The 19,404-nt window shown below is 37.0% G+C and overlaps 1 protein-coding gene across 1 annotated transcript in view; it reads left to right on the forward strand.

Moving 5' to 3' along the window:
- The first annotated feature begins 486 nt into the window (after positions 1-486).
- Positions 487-19,404, forward strand: part of LOC138701818 (putative inorganic phosphate cotransporter) — a 103,302-nt gene continuing 84,384 nt past the window's right edge. Inside the window, exon 1 of the mRNA XM_069829096.1 lies at positions 487-643. Coding sequence (XP_069685197.1) covers positions 541-643 — 103 coding nt within the window. The 5' untranslated portion in view covers positions 487-540. The remainder of the gene's footprint in view (positions 644-19,404) is intronic.

A 19,404-nucleotide genomic window follows, 5' to 3' on the forward strand; every position in this document is an offset into this window, starting at 1 on the left:
GTTATTAAAATAAAAGTTTAATTCAAAACATGAACTCAAGCAATTACTTGTTTGTTCCTTATTCTACTGCGCCTGTAATCATAATCATTTATTGAGGAAAGCATCGGTAATAATATCCGTTTTCTATTACGGGAGTCAGGCGTGTCATCGGCTAGGTATTAATAACAGTCTGGTTTTTCTGTTGTCAGTTTGGAACATTTACCTATGTGTTTCAACTTTCGACGAGGTAAAGGTCAAACATCAATCGAAAATAAAATATAGAAACGATACTGCTATGAAAGGGATGAATGAACGTAACGGGCAACCCCGTTGATACTGTTTACAGACTGATTTAATTTATGCACTTTGAGACATGGAAAGTAAGAACAAATGTCGATTCTAATCTCATTCGGCAAACGTGAAGTGACGTCACAACATCCTCCCAACTTCTGTTTGCGCTGAGATTAAAATGAATACGCTTATGGAAAATTTCTTTCCTCGCAAAGCAGATCAGTTACTACTGTTGTGCTAATGTGTGTGCATCTGTAGTAGATTTCTATCATGGTCTCCCCGTTCAGAACAAATCCTGTAGGCGTAGGCTGCATCAGCGAGAAAGTGAGATTACTACCACCAAAACCAATACCAAAGAAGAGACGGTGGCAAGGTACATCACACCTATTAATTGCTGTGCAATTTTAATTTAAACAGGGTAATTTACTAAGCATTAGTTTTATCAGTAGATGCAGTTTTGTATGTAAAATTTATGTATAACATCGTGAAACTTATGCAAAAACGATTATGTTTCACAATTCTGCAGTGCTTGGGAAAAGTGGCACAAGTCAGTTTCCACAAACATTTTTTAATAATTTATTGACACTCTACGGAACATCTGCTCGCTTGGGAAAAGAGACGTAAGTATTTCTCCCATTGAATGGGTTATTTATGAAAGGGCCTAATCTTGAATACTAAATTGTTAGTAATTTAAGAAAAACTGCTTACAGGCCGAAATTTTGAAATTATGGCTGAAATAAAAATTGTGTCATAAATTCTACTAAGCATTAGAGTGTGAAACTTAGTACTCTTCATATCTAAATCGATGTATCTACACCCAAAGAGCAGTTATTACATTACAAGCTCATGTTCACAAAATTAGCGACTTAGGCCCTTTCATAAATAACCCATTCCATTAGAATAATTCAAACAGAAGAAAATCAAATCGACATAAACCAGTGTGAAGACAGTTTTTTCCTTCTCCTTTAAAAGTAACATTTTTGACTTGTGCCACTTTTCCCGAGCACTACAGAATTATGCCTGCCAATAGTCTTACATCATGTAAGTGTGCAATACCAAAAATGCATAGGCTATAATTTAAGACTAAAATTGTTCTAATCCAAAAAATAATGTAGACTTTTACCGATATTTCTACTTTTAAATGCTTTATTTTTTGTGATAATGGCTACTAGAATGAAAAATAATTAATCTAATCATTTTAGTATCTGATACGTAAATTTCACAATCTTAGTGCAAAGCGAGTGCAATTTACGCTATATCTTTTATGCTCTCAAAGATGTATGAGAATTCTTTAAATTGTTTTACTCACATTTAATACAACAATCAAACCCGTGCTGCTTATTATCAGACTTTACTGTGAACATTTATTTATGAAGTGTAAGCATAGATATTTTTTATATTTTAGGCTATATAAAATATGTATAACAACAATTATAACACAGTACAAAAAATGTGTTATACGCCTTTATTCAGAAATTATTATAATTCAATAAATCTATGTGTCATACAAAGAGGAAGGAATTTGTACAGATAAGACTACATTCATAACCGAGAAGAAAATACATTCCTAAATAAACTCTACAGAATTACCGCCAGCAAGCAATGTGTACTTCAAATGGGACATGTCTTAGCATTAGCCTTGAAACATCAAAACGAATTTCCCATTGTGTTACGAAAGAATGTGAGCGAAAAGCATGGCTTGATAAGTATTATCTTTTTCTTTTGTCCTGTAATTCAGTATTATCTCATGTATTTGGTATTACTTCACTATATTTTCAGTGGTGCTATCTCATTTCCGTTAGAACTAAATTTATGCAGTTGAACAACTTATGTTCTGACACCCACTTCATTTTCTATGAAACGAATACGGGGATTTCCCTTGCGAGGGCATAACGGCCGGAGCATGTCATTAACCACTCACTTGTTTGTTTTTCCTAGGTGAGAAATTAAAGGAATTCGAACCCTGCTCTGCTTTCATAAAATATAGAGCGAGCCACTCGACAGTGTGGATTAACTTTCGTGTTTGTAAATGTGAACGATGACGGATATGGACGTTTAATACACTTTTGCTCGTTTTTGCTTGCTTCCTTTCCGAGAAAAAATTGTTTTACATGAAATAATTCATAGCGTGTTTTGCGAAAGCCATTAATTTTATTCCCTATATGCTCAGTAAATTTAAGAGAGCAGTGTACTATGATAAAATGATTGAAATAATTTTAGCTTTGTCCTTTAAATATGCACAAATTTTATCCGAACAATTGTAACATTTTAAAATTATTTGCAGAACGAAAAGATACATTTGTTTGGATCAAATTTCAGCATATTTAAACAACAAAACTAAAATTCATTCAATCATTTATTATCATAACACACTGCTCTCTTAAATTGACTTTGAATATTGGGAATTAAATCAATGGCTTTCCCAAAACACGCAATGAAAATGTCATATAAAACAATTTTTATCTCGAAAAGGAAGCAAAAACGAGCAAAATTATATTAAACTTTTTTGTTTGAAAAATCTCAAAGACTAACCCCCTGAAATTAATTACATAACTTACGGTTCATACTATATACTGATACTGCCTTGTAAAAATGTGCGGGCACTGAAGCTACAATCAGGATAGAACTTCAGGGTTAGAATCCCAGACTTTCTGAAAATAAAAATAACCCTTTATCCTGTAACCGTATTGATAGGCCTATTACTTTAAGAATTAAACACACATTGTAACACTAAACGAAAAGTGAATTGCATTCGATAGTCTTAAACGGTGTTACCCAGTTTGAATGTAGGTTAAAAAACAAGCTGTCTTAATTGAAGTCTTCTGTTATTTTCCAGCTCTTGATTTCTCAAAACAAACACACACATATAATAACAGATATATTAGAATATCACCTTGTACCTACGTTACTGTGGCATACATATTCATGATTTACAGAGTAAACGGATTGAACAACATTTAATTTCATGTTTTCGTAAAGGTAACAAATTACATAACAGTAAACATATTCTCAGATCATACTCGTACTAGTGGCTTGTGCAGCAAATACTGCTGTAAACTAAGTTCGTTAGACGTTCAAATAAAATTTTTCAGATTTATTTTCAATGCAGAATACTTGTCTTTTTGATAGTTATTTGCTTCCATAATAATGAAACATACTCCCTCTGAATGGATTTTTTTAGGCCAAATACTTTTTCTTGAACCTATCCAAATTCAGTTTTCGAGTTTCAACGCGAAAACGCAAATATCAATGTCAGGACGATAGCAGTAGCTATTTCAGGTCATTGTGGATTGTAGGCAAAAGTTAAAAAAATGTCAGGTTTGCTAAACTTTCGAACAATAGCATTTTCGTATAACTGCTGTATGTAGAACTTGAAATGTAGACGGTAAAATCATTTTAGCCTACTAAGAGATCTTGCTGAAATGATCTGGAGATTACAAAAATTTCTAGGTCTCTTATTTTATCAGTAAGTAATACCTTTTCATCTTTCCTTAGGAACTGTAATTTTTGCGCTCTCTCGAGCCAATACTGAAGACAATGACACATATCAATATCTACAGTACACCGTCATTAAGTATATGAAAAAGACCCAACCCCACTGGGTTAAAAAGTATAAAAATATTTGATTTTTAATAACAATATTATTATCTTAAGTTTTGTAGTTATATATAGTAAATTATAGAAATGAAGATCTAAATTAAGATATTCTCTACATTTACTTACATAACCACAAAACGTTTCACTTTCATGTCATCAATATAGCATCAATATTATGTACAATTAATGAAAAATAGATGCATCATGATATTAACTACAATAATATTTAATTTCTAATGGTAATAATGTCATCAAACCATCTCAAGTTTCGTAGATTTGAATATCCAATACACAGCTGTACTCAGAAAATTATACACTGCAGAATCAGTTTTTAATAACAAATTGAATTGAGCTCTAAATATGTCGGCAATCCTGCAGGTCATTGCCTTCGTGTAATGACCTATTGTTTATTGTAGTGTGTGTTTTGTTCTGAAATTCAATCAAGTCGGCCGTGAATACAATTAATTAGTTCTCAAAACTGACGAAAGATGGATTTTGGAAAAAAGGAAAATGATGAAGGAAAATTGACATTTCACTGAAAACTACTACTTTTCCGAAAAACTTTGGGTTCCAAGCTTCAAAATGAGGGGTCATTTATTAAAATCCGTTCAGCCGTTTTCCCGTAATTTCCATTACCAGTTCAAATTATATAAATAGATATAATGTTACACATATTTCATTTAAGTTCTTTAATTCTGAATACAATACAAGAAGCACGCTCCCTTTCAAAGTGATTGACACATATGGTTCATAAATAAGATTAGAAATATTACATGTTGTTCTCCTTCGGTTTTGCAAGTGGGCTGCAAGGTGCATGCAGGCTTACTACATGGAATATTTTATGTGGTCTGACCGTTCAGTGAGTTTTGCGTGCTTCACATGAGAGTCACGTGTATCGGGGAAAACCCTTAAGCCTCGTTCACATATTTAAAGTAACTTGAATTCAAGTCACGTGATTTCAAGTAACCTGAATTCAAGTCGCAGTTCAGACACATTCAAGTTATTTTGTTTTCAAGTAGGATAAAATGGCGTCGGTGGAAGTTGCCCAATTAGGAATTTTTGAGTATCAGCAAGCCTCCGCCAGGGATATGATAAATAAACTGAAGAAATGGAAGACGCGTTGTTCAGTATGGGTTAGGAATTAGATCAGTAAGAGAAATACACGACCATTGACAATTACAAATAGAGTAAGTGAAACCTTCAACCAGATTTAATAATTCTTATCGCAAATGTAATAAAATATAAGCAGATCTGATTTACCATAATTGAAAATGATTATTCTGAAGCTGTTACAGTTCCCAAAAAGAAACCTATCAGCCACATTGAACTATTCCAGTTTCGGCCGATAAATGTCATCCCTTCAAGCAACACTCTTCTTAATCTCTCCTATCTTCTTCACTTCTTCTCTATCTACAGTTTAATGGTTTTACATTGTGTTTCATATTTCATCTGTGTCCACGTTAAAATCTCTGCTGTTCAATTCTTCAATGAACTCTTCCTTCCTTGGCAGCTTCCTTTGTATTTCTGTCATGATACTTTGCAGTTTCTATAAACCACAGGCCTCCGTGAGTTTTATACAACTTCAGAAACTCAAATATTTTGTCATTATTTAATTTACTATTGTTTCCTATTATTTTTACGTTTTTTACGTATGTAGAACAGAAAAACAATCAGCTGTTAATTTAACGCTCTTAAAACAGCTGTTAATTTAAGTTCCCGCGCTTTTCTCCTCGAATTCAAGTTATCAAGTGACGTTCACACTCTTCAAGTGGTTTCAAGTGTCCTTTCAAATCAAGTAGAAAGTAGAAAGAGATTCAACTTCACTTGAAACTTGAATTCAAGCCGTTACTTGACTTCAAGTCAACTTGAAACATAGTTCACACTTTTCTAGTTCGTCGAATCAAGTGACTTGAATTCATGTTACTTGAAAAGTGTGAACGAACCTTTAGTCAATCGCTGTTATCTGGCGGTGCTTTATCCTGTGTTAGCCATTTTCGATAATTTTCTTTCCATATCTGTGCACAGTTTAGTTTGGTTTCGATAGTTTTCGAGGTAATATTAATGGCAATTTTTTGTACGGAACAATGTATTTTTATTTTACGTTAGAAAAAGTCATCAATGTCACTGAAATAAAATTGAATTTTTCATTAGTACTTTGTCAAATAGAGAAGCTATTTAAAGGTATGCAAATAATCTTAAAAAAAGGGGTCAGATCAAAAAAAAAATAAATCTCAACACGTTCTTATGGGAAGCGGGAAACTGGATGACATCGCGGATAGTGTTCAAACGTTCAATAAGAAAGCCTCTTAGATATCTAGCGGAGGAATTGGTTGTTAGCAGAACATACGGTGACAAAGATATTGAAATTTAAACGGTATGAAATAATATCTATGCATTTCTTACACGTTCGTGACCCTAGTAGGCCTATGAGAATGTGCCATTGTGAGCGTCTCTCTTTTTTTTTTATTAAAAGTAGGCCTACACCGTGATGAGCTAGATACTCTGCTACTAACGTCTATTTCTACAAATGAGGTACTGTTTACATTGTATCTACTCGTATTTTACAGAAAATTGGACAGGGATCCACAGAAAATTTCCCCATTACTATTCACGAAATTCTTTGTCATAACAAAAATATTGGTGTATGTTGCTCTTTAAACGCAATTAGCGTACGGTCAGATTTTGTTAATGTTACAAATACGGCTGGCCGTTACAGTGTACAAACTATGACTCTTTCTATGCAAACGTTCAATAAAGAAGAAAGATAGTATGCAATGATTTCAACAACATTTGACGACTGCATACTCGCAAATGAAAGCAAGCAAATACCGCAAGAAGTGTTTGATGACAGATTTTTTTGTAAGGCAGTGTGACCAATAAGACAGCCTTGTAAATTTTATCTTTGAGGTACACCCAAAGAGAAAACTTACAAATCAAACTTTCACATTGTATAAAAACTTATATAAAATATTATCTGGAAAATTCAATGTAAATAACAGCAGAGGAACTTCAGAAGGTCAACAAAACATTTTCCGGTAGCGAGGCAACATTTTCAACATCGGAAGAGTTTTTGGTTTTCTATGTTAGGATTTAATATTTCTAACCTTTTGGAAATACTGTTCCATCATCAGGGCAATAACCTAAGTCCAAACAATTGGATCAGATTAGCCAGATATAACCGGTCCAAAGATTAGGCTACTCTTGAGACTTGGTCAATAGCAACGCGATGGTGAATTCGTATCAGTAAGTAGTTTCCACATGTTTGAGATATTAAATCTCATTAATGATGAAAACCCCAAAACTCTTCTTCTGAATACAAGCAAAGCGAAAGTATAGAATATCATAACATTTTCGGAATAATTTACGAAGGAAATTAAAAATTAAAATGTGATACACTGCAATATAATCATTGCTTCCATAGCATAGCATAGCATCCGTGGCGCTAAAGCCCATGAAGGGCCCAGACCGACCAGCCGGCTGCTGGTCTTGCGTCCACATGCCGAAGCAGAGGTGGACGATCATCCAACCAGAATGCAGGTATCGTGTGGTTAGCACGATGATCCCCCCAGCCGTTATAGCTGACTTTCGCAACCAGATTTCGCTACCTAGCGCAGCTCCCCAAATGCATCACGATGTTGGGTGGGCACTGGTCCCATACACTGGTCGAAATTTCATGAGAAAATTTCTTTCCCCGTGAGGACTCGAACCAGCGCGCATTTCGTAACGCTAGGTTTTTTCTCTTGTGCGGAGGAGGGACCCAAAGGCTTACACTGCAGCCTGAGGCTTAGTGTGCTTACCACTCTTATTTTTGTGAATGACTGGATAGCCGAACGGCCGCACTTTTGTACAAGTAGCCTACAGCATGCCGCACCGTGGACTTAACCCATGCTATTGTACGGATGATGAGGATATCTGAATTAATGATGGCGAAATGATTCCGCGGTCCAACGCCGAAAATTACCCAGCAATTCTGCTTCAATTAGTTGAGGGAAAACCCCGGAAAAAACCACAACCAGGCAATTTGTCCCAACCAGATTTGAACCTGGGTCCGCTCATTTCCTAGCCAGACGTGCTGACCATTATTCCACAGCGGTGGACTTCCGCTAGATTACTTGTCGAGAACTCTTGCATGGTCAGATCGCATAAAAAGATTCTGTGAGGGTCATTTCTCCCCTCTGTTCACCACTGTTACCTACTTCATAACAGGCGAAGCATAAGAGTTGTATTTCGTTGGTCGTTAAAGAAGATTTGAGGACACCGGCCAAGTTTATAACGAAGGTTATCGAAGGCAAAGGAAGTGATATTAGAATGGGATTAAAATTAAAGAGGAAGCCTTTACCAACTTCGACGTACAGGATCATTAAGGAAATCCTAAAAGTTACACCGTACAGTAGGCCTTAACCTCAATACTTTTTATTTTTAGAATTTTCCTTCCCACTCTCCTTGCAGCGTCCTTAAGTTTAACATTCTACTGTAGGTAGACATAGAAAGAATAAATAATTAACTTCTAACAATTCATTCATGTTACTGCAATGCATATCAGCTGGCTAATGTGAGCACACAGATAAGTCGGTACAGCAGTGTGTACAACGCGTTCAAGGTCGAACTAATGCCCTCGTGCCCGACACAATCGTGTAGAGAAGATAATAGATAAGAATTCGCTACGATCAGTGCGTGGTTGCCATGCGACTGAATGGAGATGTGAGCAAATGCAGTGTATTCTGATAATACTGTGGTGCATGGGTGTCCAAACGCCTATAGAACCAGGAGATATTGCACGTCAAGTATGCTCTCCTTAAAGTCAATAACTTTCCTTATAAAATAGGAAAAAGACTTTAAAGAATATGTCCTGCGGGTTGCTTATGTCACGGGTTAACTCGTACGAGTTACAATTGGACATCTATGCTGTAGGTAGAGTGTAGTGGACTCTGGAGAACTTGACCTACTTCTTTATTCAGATATGGTAAACACGCAGCTTTAAATCACTATCGATCGTCATTTTCAGTTCATTTCCATCTACACTATGGATGCTTGTCCGTTTTTGAAGCCATGTATTACCCTGTACAAAGCCACCTTGTTACAAAATATAAATAGTAAAGCGCTGGCTTACGACGCGTACGACCATAAACCCGAGTTCAAATCCCAGTGGAGATGTATCTGAAAGAGCAAAGCCAACTGTGTCATTCCACCAATGATCTCCACAATTCCCCTTTCTTTATCATCTACGCCTCGAAAAATAGGACATCACTTATAAAGGAGGCGTGTTTTTGTCCAACAGGATTCTACAACAGCACGTACAATCCACTATTTAATGGATGAACGTCATACAATGTTCGAGAATAGAATTATCAGTAAGAATATATGGTCCCTACGATCCTCCTATCTAATCCTCTGTGACTCTTACCTCTGGGAGACTTTAAAAAATAAAGTATAGAGGAAGAGGTACAAATATGGACTACATTTTGTTTTTTCTATTTGGAACCTACATGTTTTGTATAATGAACGTAAAGTATCGTCCTGTGAATGGTACACCGGACTTAGAAGTTCGTAAGATGTTATAAAACGTCTGATCAAAATTATTTCCTTAAAATCTAACATATTTCCTTCATAAAAAATGGAGGTATAAATATGGAATACTATTCACAAGTTACAAGATTAACAAAATTGCAAAGTCAAAATGGCCTCTACTAAGAAAAGCACAGAACAAGCATTCAGCATCTTCATTAGAAAGTGTTTTCTTAACCGTAATACTGAATCCAAATGAATTGTGTGTCACATCTTCCCTCAAACTTGTTTTATGGCTTCTTGCATTGCTTTTCATTGCAGTGTTTTCTAAGTTTGTTGGAATGTGAGGTTTTCCCTCCTCCTACAAGTTCCAACACTAGTAACGAAACAGAAAACAGAGTATAAAGATGGAATACTAATAATACTAGTATTTCATATTTGTGACACACTGATGGTGTAAGTCATAACTCAATATATATCACAATTTAAAAACGAAATCAATTAAACATACACTGCTACAAACACACATTAGACCTATTTCTGTTTAAGAATATGTATCACTAATATTTCTAACATTGACGAATAAAAATGCATATTCAAGAAAAAACTTATCGCCAAAATTTTCACTTCCCTCGAAAACGCAATAATGACAAATGTTTCAACAGTTCAGCTTCTAACTGTAAACTAACACATTCCCGCGAGAGTAATCAGTACGTAGTAATTTGGAAGGTTTCCTCTAGAATACAACTCTTCTCATGTATATCACATTATTTCATATTTGTAACACTTCCTCTATAAAATAATCCACATACTCTGGAAGAACTGTAAAAAGTACTGTCTCCATTTACCAAAGAGAGTTGCAGTGACTGATATGTCACATCTTACAAAGTGAGAAAAATATTTGGAACAAGAGGGCAGACAGCTTCAGGATCTCCTTTCTTAATTTAAGTGAGTATGTAATGGTTTAGTCCGGCCCCGTAGCTCTGCAGTCTAAGGCGTTATTCCTTCGACTAACGTTACGGAACAGGAGAAAAAATTATCTCATAAAGTTTAGACCAGTGTATGGAACCGGCATCGTGATGAATTTGAATGCTACAATGAGTAGCGAAATCCGGTTCCGCAAGCCAGCTACATATAAAGATTGTGAGGATCATCGTGCTAATTACACGTTACCCCGTACATATCGGATGATCGTTCATCTCTGCTGAGGCATATAGACATGAGGCCAGCTACATGGACGGATTTTTGTTCTTTTAAGTATGTTTTAACTACTTATGTTTAGTAATATTTTACATTATTAATAGTTTGTGGAATGTCGAATTACCGATATTGTGTTGCGTATCACCGATAGTATGATCTCTGCGCATTGGGAGCCTGCGAGGGACTCGACTGAGAGCCAGGTTGCTGAGATGCAGTTTCTCTACAATATATTCACCCAGTTGGTAGGCCTATATAAAACGTTAGGTTATATTAAAATGAGGTCAACCAACTATGGGAATAACTAATGTATTAGGTTGACAAATAAGTTAATAACATTTTTGTTACTGCGTTGTTAGGAGATTGTTTATCATTTGTCATTTGTTATTTGGAATGTTGTGCTTGTAAATAAGGCTTGAATTTTGCGAATTTTAAAAAAGTATGTGTTATTTCTGGACTGAAGAAGATGAAGCATCAAGTGGAAAAAAAAACTAATACTTCTGAAATATTCTTCTATTTGAGTTTAATGCAGGGCAAAGGCAGCGGAGGCGGCTCGACATAAAAAAGTTAGTGTCCATCCACAGAAGATGATGTTATGCGTCTGGTGGGATAAAGAAGGAGTTGTGCACTACGAATTGCTTCCCAGGAATGTAACCATAACTGCTGACATTTATTACCAACAACTAAGAAGCCCTGCGGCCTCAATTGAAAAAAAATGACGGCGAAGATTGCATCACGTGGTTCTGTAACACGACAATGCACGTCCCCTCTCCACTAACATGACGAAAGCCGCTATCCAGGAGCTTGGATGGGAGATGAATCCACATTCCCTCATATTCTCCCGATCTTACTACCTAAGATTTCCACATTTTCCTTTCTCTATCCAACAGTCTTCAAGGGTACTCCTTTGATAACGAAGATGCTTTAAAAACTTGGCTTGACGTCTTCTTTAACTCCAAACCAACAGATTTCTTCAGACGCGGAATAGGAAAACTATCCTAGCGTTAGCAGAGTCATAGATAATGTAAGAGAGTATCTTATGCTACTAATTAATTTCTGTCTTCTATTCATCTCAAATAAAAACGTTTGTCACAGCGAAAAAAAATGCTACGAACTTTTACATCAACCCAATATAAATATAAACTTTTCCTGTATTCGCTGTGGTTCAGTAAATACAGAGATTCATAAATATGTTAGATAATCATATTTATTTACAGCCGAAAAATAAGCATACAATACATATTTATCGTAGGAGAAAACCTGACAACGGTTTGTGTTTATTATAGCAGATGTTAAAAATGATGACATCTCTCACACAAGCACAATTCCGTACTCAGTCGAAGTGTAAGCTGCAAGATGTCAAATTCATTCATAGTGTTCTGCCCAAGGGTAGATCTTTCACTCCAAACCCCTTGCATTCTCCAGTTCTTTCTATTTCCTGCCTTTCTCTTAGTCTCCGCATATGATTCATATACCTTAAAGATGTCAAATAACGTCTGCACAGATACTTTGCACAATATGATCCCTATCTTCAACCGCGGTGGAGCTCTGAGAGTCAACCATTTCCTCGACACAGGTCCAAAGAAAAGTCCAATGGCGTTACATTAGGAGAAAGTGTGCTGGTCTTGACACAGTCGACACAGTCCTCCTCTTCCAATCCATTTGGACTTGGCTTGGCTTGGTTTTATAAGGGCTGGACCGGGACGGGTTGGCACCCTTGGGCACGTTTTTAGCCCATTATGCGCCCTGCATTTACGATGATTATCCAAGTCTGACGTCCACACCTGTGGAGTAACGGTCAGCGCGTCTGGCCGCGAAACCAGGTGGCCCGGGTTCGATTCCCGGTCGGGGCAAGTTACCTGGTTGAGGTTTTTTCCGGGGTTTTCCCTCAGCCCAATATGAGCAAATGCTGGGTAACTTTCGGTGTTGGACCCCGGACTCATTTCACCGGCATTATCACCTTCATCTCATTCAGACGCTAAATAACCTAAGATGTTGATAAAGCGTCGTAAAATAACCTACTAAAATAAAAAAAAATCCAAGTCTGACAGGTGCTCCGGATGGCATTCATGAATCCAATGCTGACAGGGGGGCCATCTTGCCTCAGCCACTGATAGAGCCAGGTCCCGCTTCGCGGACAAATAGTCTCATAAGCATCAGGAACACTGAGTCCCAGGGCCTTCCTGATCAGCCGATGCTGATCCTGCCTAAGACCCTTATAGAGCCAGGTCCGCATACTGGTAGTCTGATACGCTCCAGGACTCGGAGCCCTAAGCCCTTCTTATATCAGCATCGGAAACCCGTATCACCCCCAAGATTTCAGAGGGTGGTGGAGAGTGTTGGTGTAATGATAGATGGAAACGGGACTACCCCGAGAAAACCCTCTGCAACGTCTGCTTTGTCCACCACAAATTCCATCACAATCTGGCCGAGGATCGAACCCGAGCCGCCTGGATGGAAGGCAGCGCTCTAGCACTTGAGCCACAGATGTGGGTCATCGTGGTGGGACATGTTGGTCTAACCACTAACGAACCGGACGTATGAAATTCAATAGATTACCATTTAATTGGTATCACATTCATTGGCGCAATATTGGTGTGGTAGCCACCGAAGTAGCTCAGGTGGCAGGGCGTTTACCTGCTGATATTGTGCTGCACTTGGATGAAGTTCTATTCTTGCTTGGGGCGAGTACCTGGTTGGGTTTCTTCAAAGGTTTTCTCCAACAGTAAGGCTAATGTCAGGTAATCTATGGTGCATCCTTGTCCTGTCTCGCCAAATACCATCACGCTACCACCAATAAATTCCATCGATGCTAAATAACCTAGTAGTTAATACTTACTTACAAATGGCTTTTAGAGAACTCAGAGGTTCATTGCCGCTCTCACATAAGTCCGCCATTGGTCCCTATGCTGAGCAAGATTAATCCAGTCCCTACCATCATATTCCATCTCCCTCAAATCAATTTGAATGGTATTCTCCCATCTATGTCTCGGCACCCCCCAAAGGTCTTTTTCCCCTCAGGTCTTTCAACTAACACTCTATATGCATTTCTGGATTGATCCGTACGTGGTACAGTCCCTGTCCATCTCAAACGTCTGGATTTAATGTTCCTAATTATGTAACGTGATGAATACAATGCATGCAGTTGGAGAAGGCCAAGTGTGTTTATGTATATTCTTCAACAGAAATTTGGTATTTTTCATAATAGGCCTACAATTTTTTGATGTGGCAAAGTTGACTAACCTAACTTCATTATCATTACTAGTTACGCGAAAGCTCTCTTTTCCAATAGTCGGATTAAAATATCATCCCGTCTTACTTTAGCATTAAAATCCCCTAATAAAATTATCATGTGAAATCTAGATAATTGATCAAAAGTGTGTACTAATTCCTCATAGTTTTAGGAGGTTCCTTTATATCAGTGGTCGTCAGCACTCGCTGAAATGGATAAAGGGTAAGCGGAGCCGTCCCGTGTACTCCGTCGTGCAGCCGGAAGAGGTAGAGAGCATACTCGCTAGCAGCTACGATTACACCACAGTGCAGTGTGTTCTCCGCGGGTAAGAGACGCTAGCCCCAGGGTGCTCTGAGCTGATGACCGCTGTTTTATGTGGTCATCTTTCTCTTCTGTAGAAGCGTGAGCATTTATAACTACGATATCGCACCATCCACTCTTAAGTACTAAATACGATAACCTGTCACCGATAAATTCGACCTTTTATACTGCTGATTTTATTCTTTTATGAATAAAGAATTCTTTTCCTAATCAGTGATTATTGTTTCCTTCCCCATAGTAAAAAAAAGTAATCACTTATTGGTGATATGCCATTCCTATCTAACTGAACCTCTTGTACTTCCATAAAGTGTATTCTATATCTAGCTATTCTTTTGCTACTAATGTTACCTCTCTTGTTCTATAAATGCTCGTGACATTCCAAATACCAAATATCATAACCTTATTCCTTTGCTGTGGTCACGCCAAATAATCAGTCCCATTCCGAGGTTTATGTTGGGGTTTCGTAACAAGCTCTTCGCCCAACTCCCAAGCTGGAGGACCACCCCTTATCGACTGTCCGGGACTGCTTATTCAATATTATATTCGAAGTTACCCTCCATATCTGGAGGCCGTTTCCTCGATCATCAACCTGAGGACGGGCCATGCCGTGCTGATAGGGACCCACAAAGCATGCAGTAGTTGACACAGTGTCGTTAAATAAAAATATATTCCTGTAGTATGGGCACTGTTACATCAAAGCATGACGACAGCAAATACTGTACGGTCTGGATACGGAAGCGGTAAACACAACTGGATCACATCACACATTAAGAGTGAACTGGGTTTGTAAAAGATACCGTTCAGAAGAAAGTTCATAAACTCGACAACGTCAACGTATCCAGATAAGCTTTGTAAATATACAAGCATTTTATGCTTATCGCATTTCCTAGTAGTAAATATGATTACCTAACATATGTAAGAAGCGATTTATTTACTAAACCAATGAAAATACATAAAGCAAGTTTATAACCATTAGTTATTCAGCACAAACTCCTCTTTCACCTCCTAGTTGACTGGCCTTTCTATTTTTATACACTGTTTTAAGTCGACCATTATTGAAATGTGCATAACAGGAAAACGAGTTTCTCTTGAGGTACAATCGAATTCCATAATAAGAAGATAGAAATAATAAACAAAATGCATTTATTAGAATCGTTGGTTCAGCTGTTGCGTAGCTAACCCTGTCAAACTTACATTTCGAGGTGTCTCGATTGTGTACAGTAGGTAAATGCACCTGCAAATCCTTCCCTAAATCTTTGTCCCTTCTCAATGTACGTACAGTAGACATGAAGGCAACGCTAACACCACAGCGATTAGAGGAAACCAAATGATTAACGACTTACACTGAATGTGAACAACATCCGTTCTTTAGTTTAGGAACAATCATTGTAAACAGACACAAAACATAAGTTACTATAAACCACATTTTCCTCTATCAGGAATGCACAAAAGGTTCTTGTGTATAAAAATCTCGAAATCCTTTTTTTTTTCCGGCACTTTCCTTTATATTTCGAAAATGAGAATGGACAAGTAAACAATCGGTCACGTGAATATGTTACTTTCGCACTGTACATTCTCTCGTTCCAAGAAATTCAAACCTTTATTATGGGTATGTACAAATATTTAAAGGTGTGACTTACTTACTTACTTACAAATGGCTTTTAAGGAACCCGAAGGTTCATTGCCGCCCTCACATAAGCCCGCCATCGGTCCCTATCCTGTGCAAGATTAATCCAGTCTCTATCATCATATCCCACCTCCCTCAAATCCATTTTAATATTATCCTCCCATCTACGTCTCGACCTCCCCAAAGGTCTTTTTCCCTCCGGTCTCCCAACTAACACTCTATATGCATTTCTGGATTCGCCCATACGTGCTACATGCCCTGCCCATCTCAAACGTCTGGATTTAATGTTCCTAATTATGTCAGGTGAAGAATACAATGCGTGCAGTTCTGCGTTGTGTAACTTTCTCCATTCTCCTGTAACTTCATCCCGCTTAGCCCCAAATATTTTCCTAAGCACCTTATTCTCAAAGACCCTTAACGTATGTTCCTCTCTGAGTGAGAGTCCAAGTTTCACAACCGGTAATATAACTGTTTTATAAATTCTAACTTTCAGATTTTTTGACAGCAGACTAGATGATAAAAGCTTCTCAACCCAATAATAACACGCATTTCCCATATTTATTCTGAGTTTAAAGGTGTGACATTGTAAAAAAATAAGAATATGTTATCATTTTAGTTTAGTTACTAGGAGCAATTACAGGATATTCTAGTAAAATTTAATCTGAATAAATTCTGTATTTATTATCTTTTACATACAGTGACGCTTTGCTTGTGGACTATAGTCATAAGCATGGGTGGGCAACTCGTACTCCCAAGGCGCTAAAAACCTTGGCACAAAAAAAGCACACACCGAGGCAGCCGCTGCAGCTACAAGCAGCCAATCACTGCAGACGCAAGCGAACCAACAACCACTCGTGTTGCAAGGCCCTCGTACACTGCAGCTAGCACTGAGTTTGTTCACAGTTTGAGAGCACGAGTTGCCCACCCATGGTCATAAGGATCCCATGGAATTGGTGTCCTGGGATGATAATATAATGCTTTAATTTTCTTCGCTACTGTACCAGTTACCTCTGATTGAGATTCTGGCTGATATGTAGGCCTACATATATTATCAGCCAGTACATCTCATTTGACTATATGTGTCAGAGGAAGAACAATCTGAAGTCTGACTAGTGTAATATGTAGCTAATGGGCGATGCAGGGGAAAGGAACTGGCCACCCTACCTCATTATCTCCTGACCTAATTGCCTCATAAGTTGTGGCTTCTTGGTATCACTTGTGAGGTTCAGACCTATCTTTGGACAGTTGACTAAACAACTGTACCAGCAATGAGGGTGATTGTGAACTATGGATAAATAAGGAATTAGTCTACGATAACCAATAGGACTATTAGATAAATTATGCCACAAAGCCAAGTTTGTTCGCCAAATATTCTATTTGGACACACCAGATATGAACTCGGGGCTTCAGCCTGAAAGCCAGATTTCTAGCCATTTGACGAACAGTGCGCTGTGCCATGTTAGCACTGGCTTGACAGTTCACTCACAGATTTGTATTTATTAGAGCTGAACAACGATCGAGAAAGCAAGATTAACAGCGCCCGCAAAGGCGAAAACCCGCACGACAATATTGCCTACGTCGTTGACTGCTTGTGAATGAATCAAGATATCGAGAGTGGTAAACTCTCGAACGTCAAGCAGCCTTGAAACGTTGTTTATACCAGACTGAACTTTTATCTGTTTTGGCAACTGTTATACTATATCTATAAACAATCAAGTAGCCTATTTGAAACATCATCTCTATCTTTCAGTGTACAATAATCCATTCCTCAATCTTTATTTATGTAATTACTTTTTTTTTCGTATGTTTGAGATCAACTGCACAATCTCAAGTAGAAAAAAAATATTAACGATTTATTTAATGTTATGTTTTAGGTTTCTTAAATGCAAATTTATTTAAGAATTTTTTTTCCTATTTATATAACCATAGGTAATATCTGATCATAGAACCAGAACATTTTAATAACTATGACACTGTTTTTCTTTTTTTTTTCTTTTTGTATCAATTAAACATCTCTAATGTTATTTATTTCAATAATGTACGCTATTCAAAGTTACGAAATCTTTCCACATCGACCAAATGCTATTTCGAGAATGATGGCAAGACTCGAAGTGCACAGGAGTTACGAGACGAGACTCGAAAGGCAAGTGCAACGAACACAGCGAGCGAGAGCGGCGGTTAGTTTTATTCGTCTCTAGTATCTATATAACTTAATGATGAAGTAACACCATAAATATAACATCACACTCAAAACACGCTGCTATCATGCGCAAATTATATCGCAGGCATCAAACATTTGTCAAAGATATCTGATAAAGATCTGACCATGTAGTCGTTCTTTGTTAGACTATAACAAGTTTAAGGAAAACTTCATAAGAATATGAAATTTTATGACACATTTTAAGATAAAAGTTTCTAATTCAGTATCCAGAAACATTAATGAATATCTGGCAACTTGAGCCTACTTTTTTCATATAGACCAGACAAATTAATCCTTCTTTAGAAAGTCCGTGACTTGACTTTATGTTTAGCCTATATTTAGGTTTTTTTTTGTAAAACTGTAGTTCTTTTATCATGTTACAAATGGCATTTGTTTATTTTTTATTTCTTCAACTATCATTCAAATGACGTAGGCCTACATACATAAATGAAATCCCTTACTATAATACCAAAAGCATATCTGACTTCATTGTACAGTTTAAATAGATGCATTTAATTAATTATGCACAAATTTTCATTATGTCTAAAGCTCTTCGTAGAGCATTGTAGTAATTGCTTTTAATGTGAATTTAATATCTACGAAAACGGTAATTTAAAATATTATAATACCGAGTGGCTCTGAAGTATCTATACAATAGTCGCTTCTTTTGGGATATGGTTAAGAACAAGATTTATGAAAGAAAACCACACACAGTACGACAGTTGCGTGACTTCATTCCACATACATTTCAAGAGATTGATGGAAACCGCACATTGTGTTCAATTGTGTGTTGTAGTGACGCTGACAAGTTCCATGAGTGCATCAATGTTGAGGGAAGGAATTTCGAGCATCTGCAAGATTGAGGTGCATAAACAAGAGCTAAACATAATTGTCTGTACTTTTGTATACCTACTATCCTACATCTGTATGAAAAATACAAACGATCACATACTAATTAGCTTCTAACCGTATACCTACTTATACTACATTGGACTACCCGATATTTAGTTGTTTAAGACGATATTTTGACTATATTACTCGTCAAGCAAGCAGTTCAACAGAAAAAAAAATAATTGATGTGCAGTCACCCGCGAATACAAAATTGGCCTTAAAACTGACTGTGATAAGGAAGCAATTTTCGTACTACACAGAGCGGCCCAAAATAGAAGGCCTTCTTTGCTTGCTTTAAAATTTTTTGACGATCGGGAAAATCTTATTGTACATTTTACGACTTATGAAAACAAGTTAAACCGTTATAGAGAAATGCAATCTCATACTTATGTTTTCCCTATTACCGTAATGAGAATTGTTACGTTAGTTTCATAAAATAATTCGCATTGATGTAGTTAAGTCCTAAAAGTTTTGCTTGCTGTTGTTTTCGATTGAAGGAATAATTCAGTAGATATTAATAATTATTTATTATAGAAAAATAAAAATAAAGGATCTTCTTTAGTC

This window comes from Periplaneta americana, chromosome 6 (genome assembly GCF_040183065.1).
Source record: "Periplaneta americana isolate PAMFEO1 chromosome 6, P.americana_PAMFEO1_priV1, whole genome shotgun sequence".
NCBI classification, from domain to species: domain Eukaryota; kingdom Metazoa; phylum Arthropoda; class Insecta; order Blattodea; family Blattidae; genus Periplaneta; species Periplaneta americana.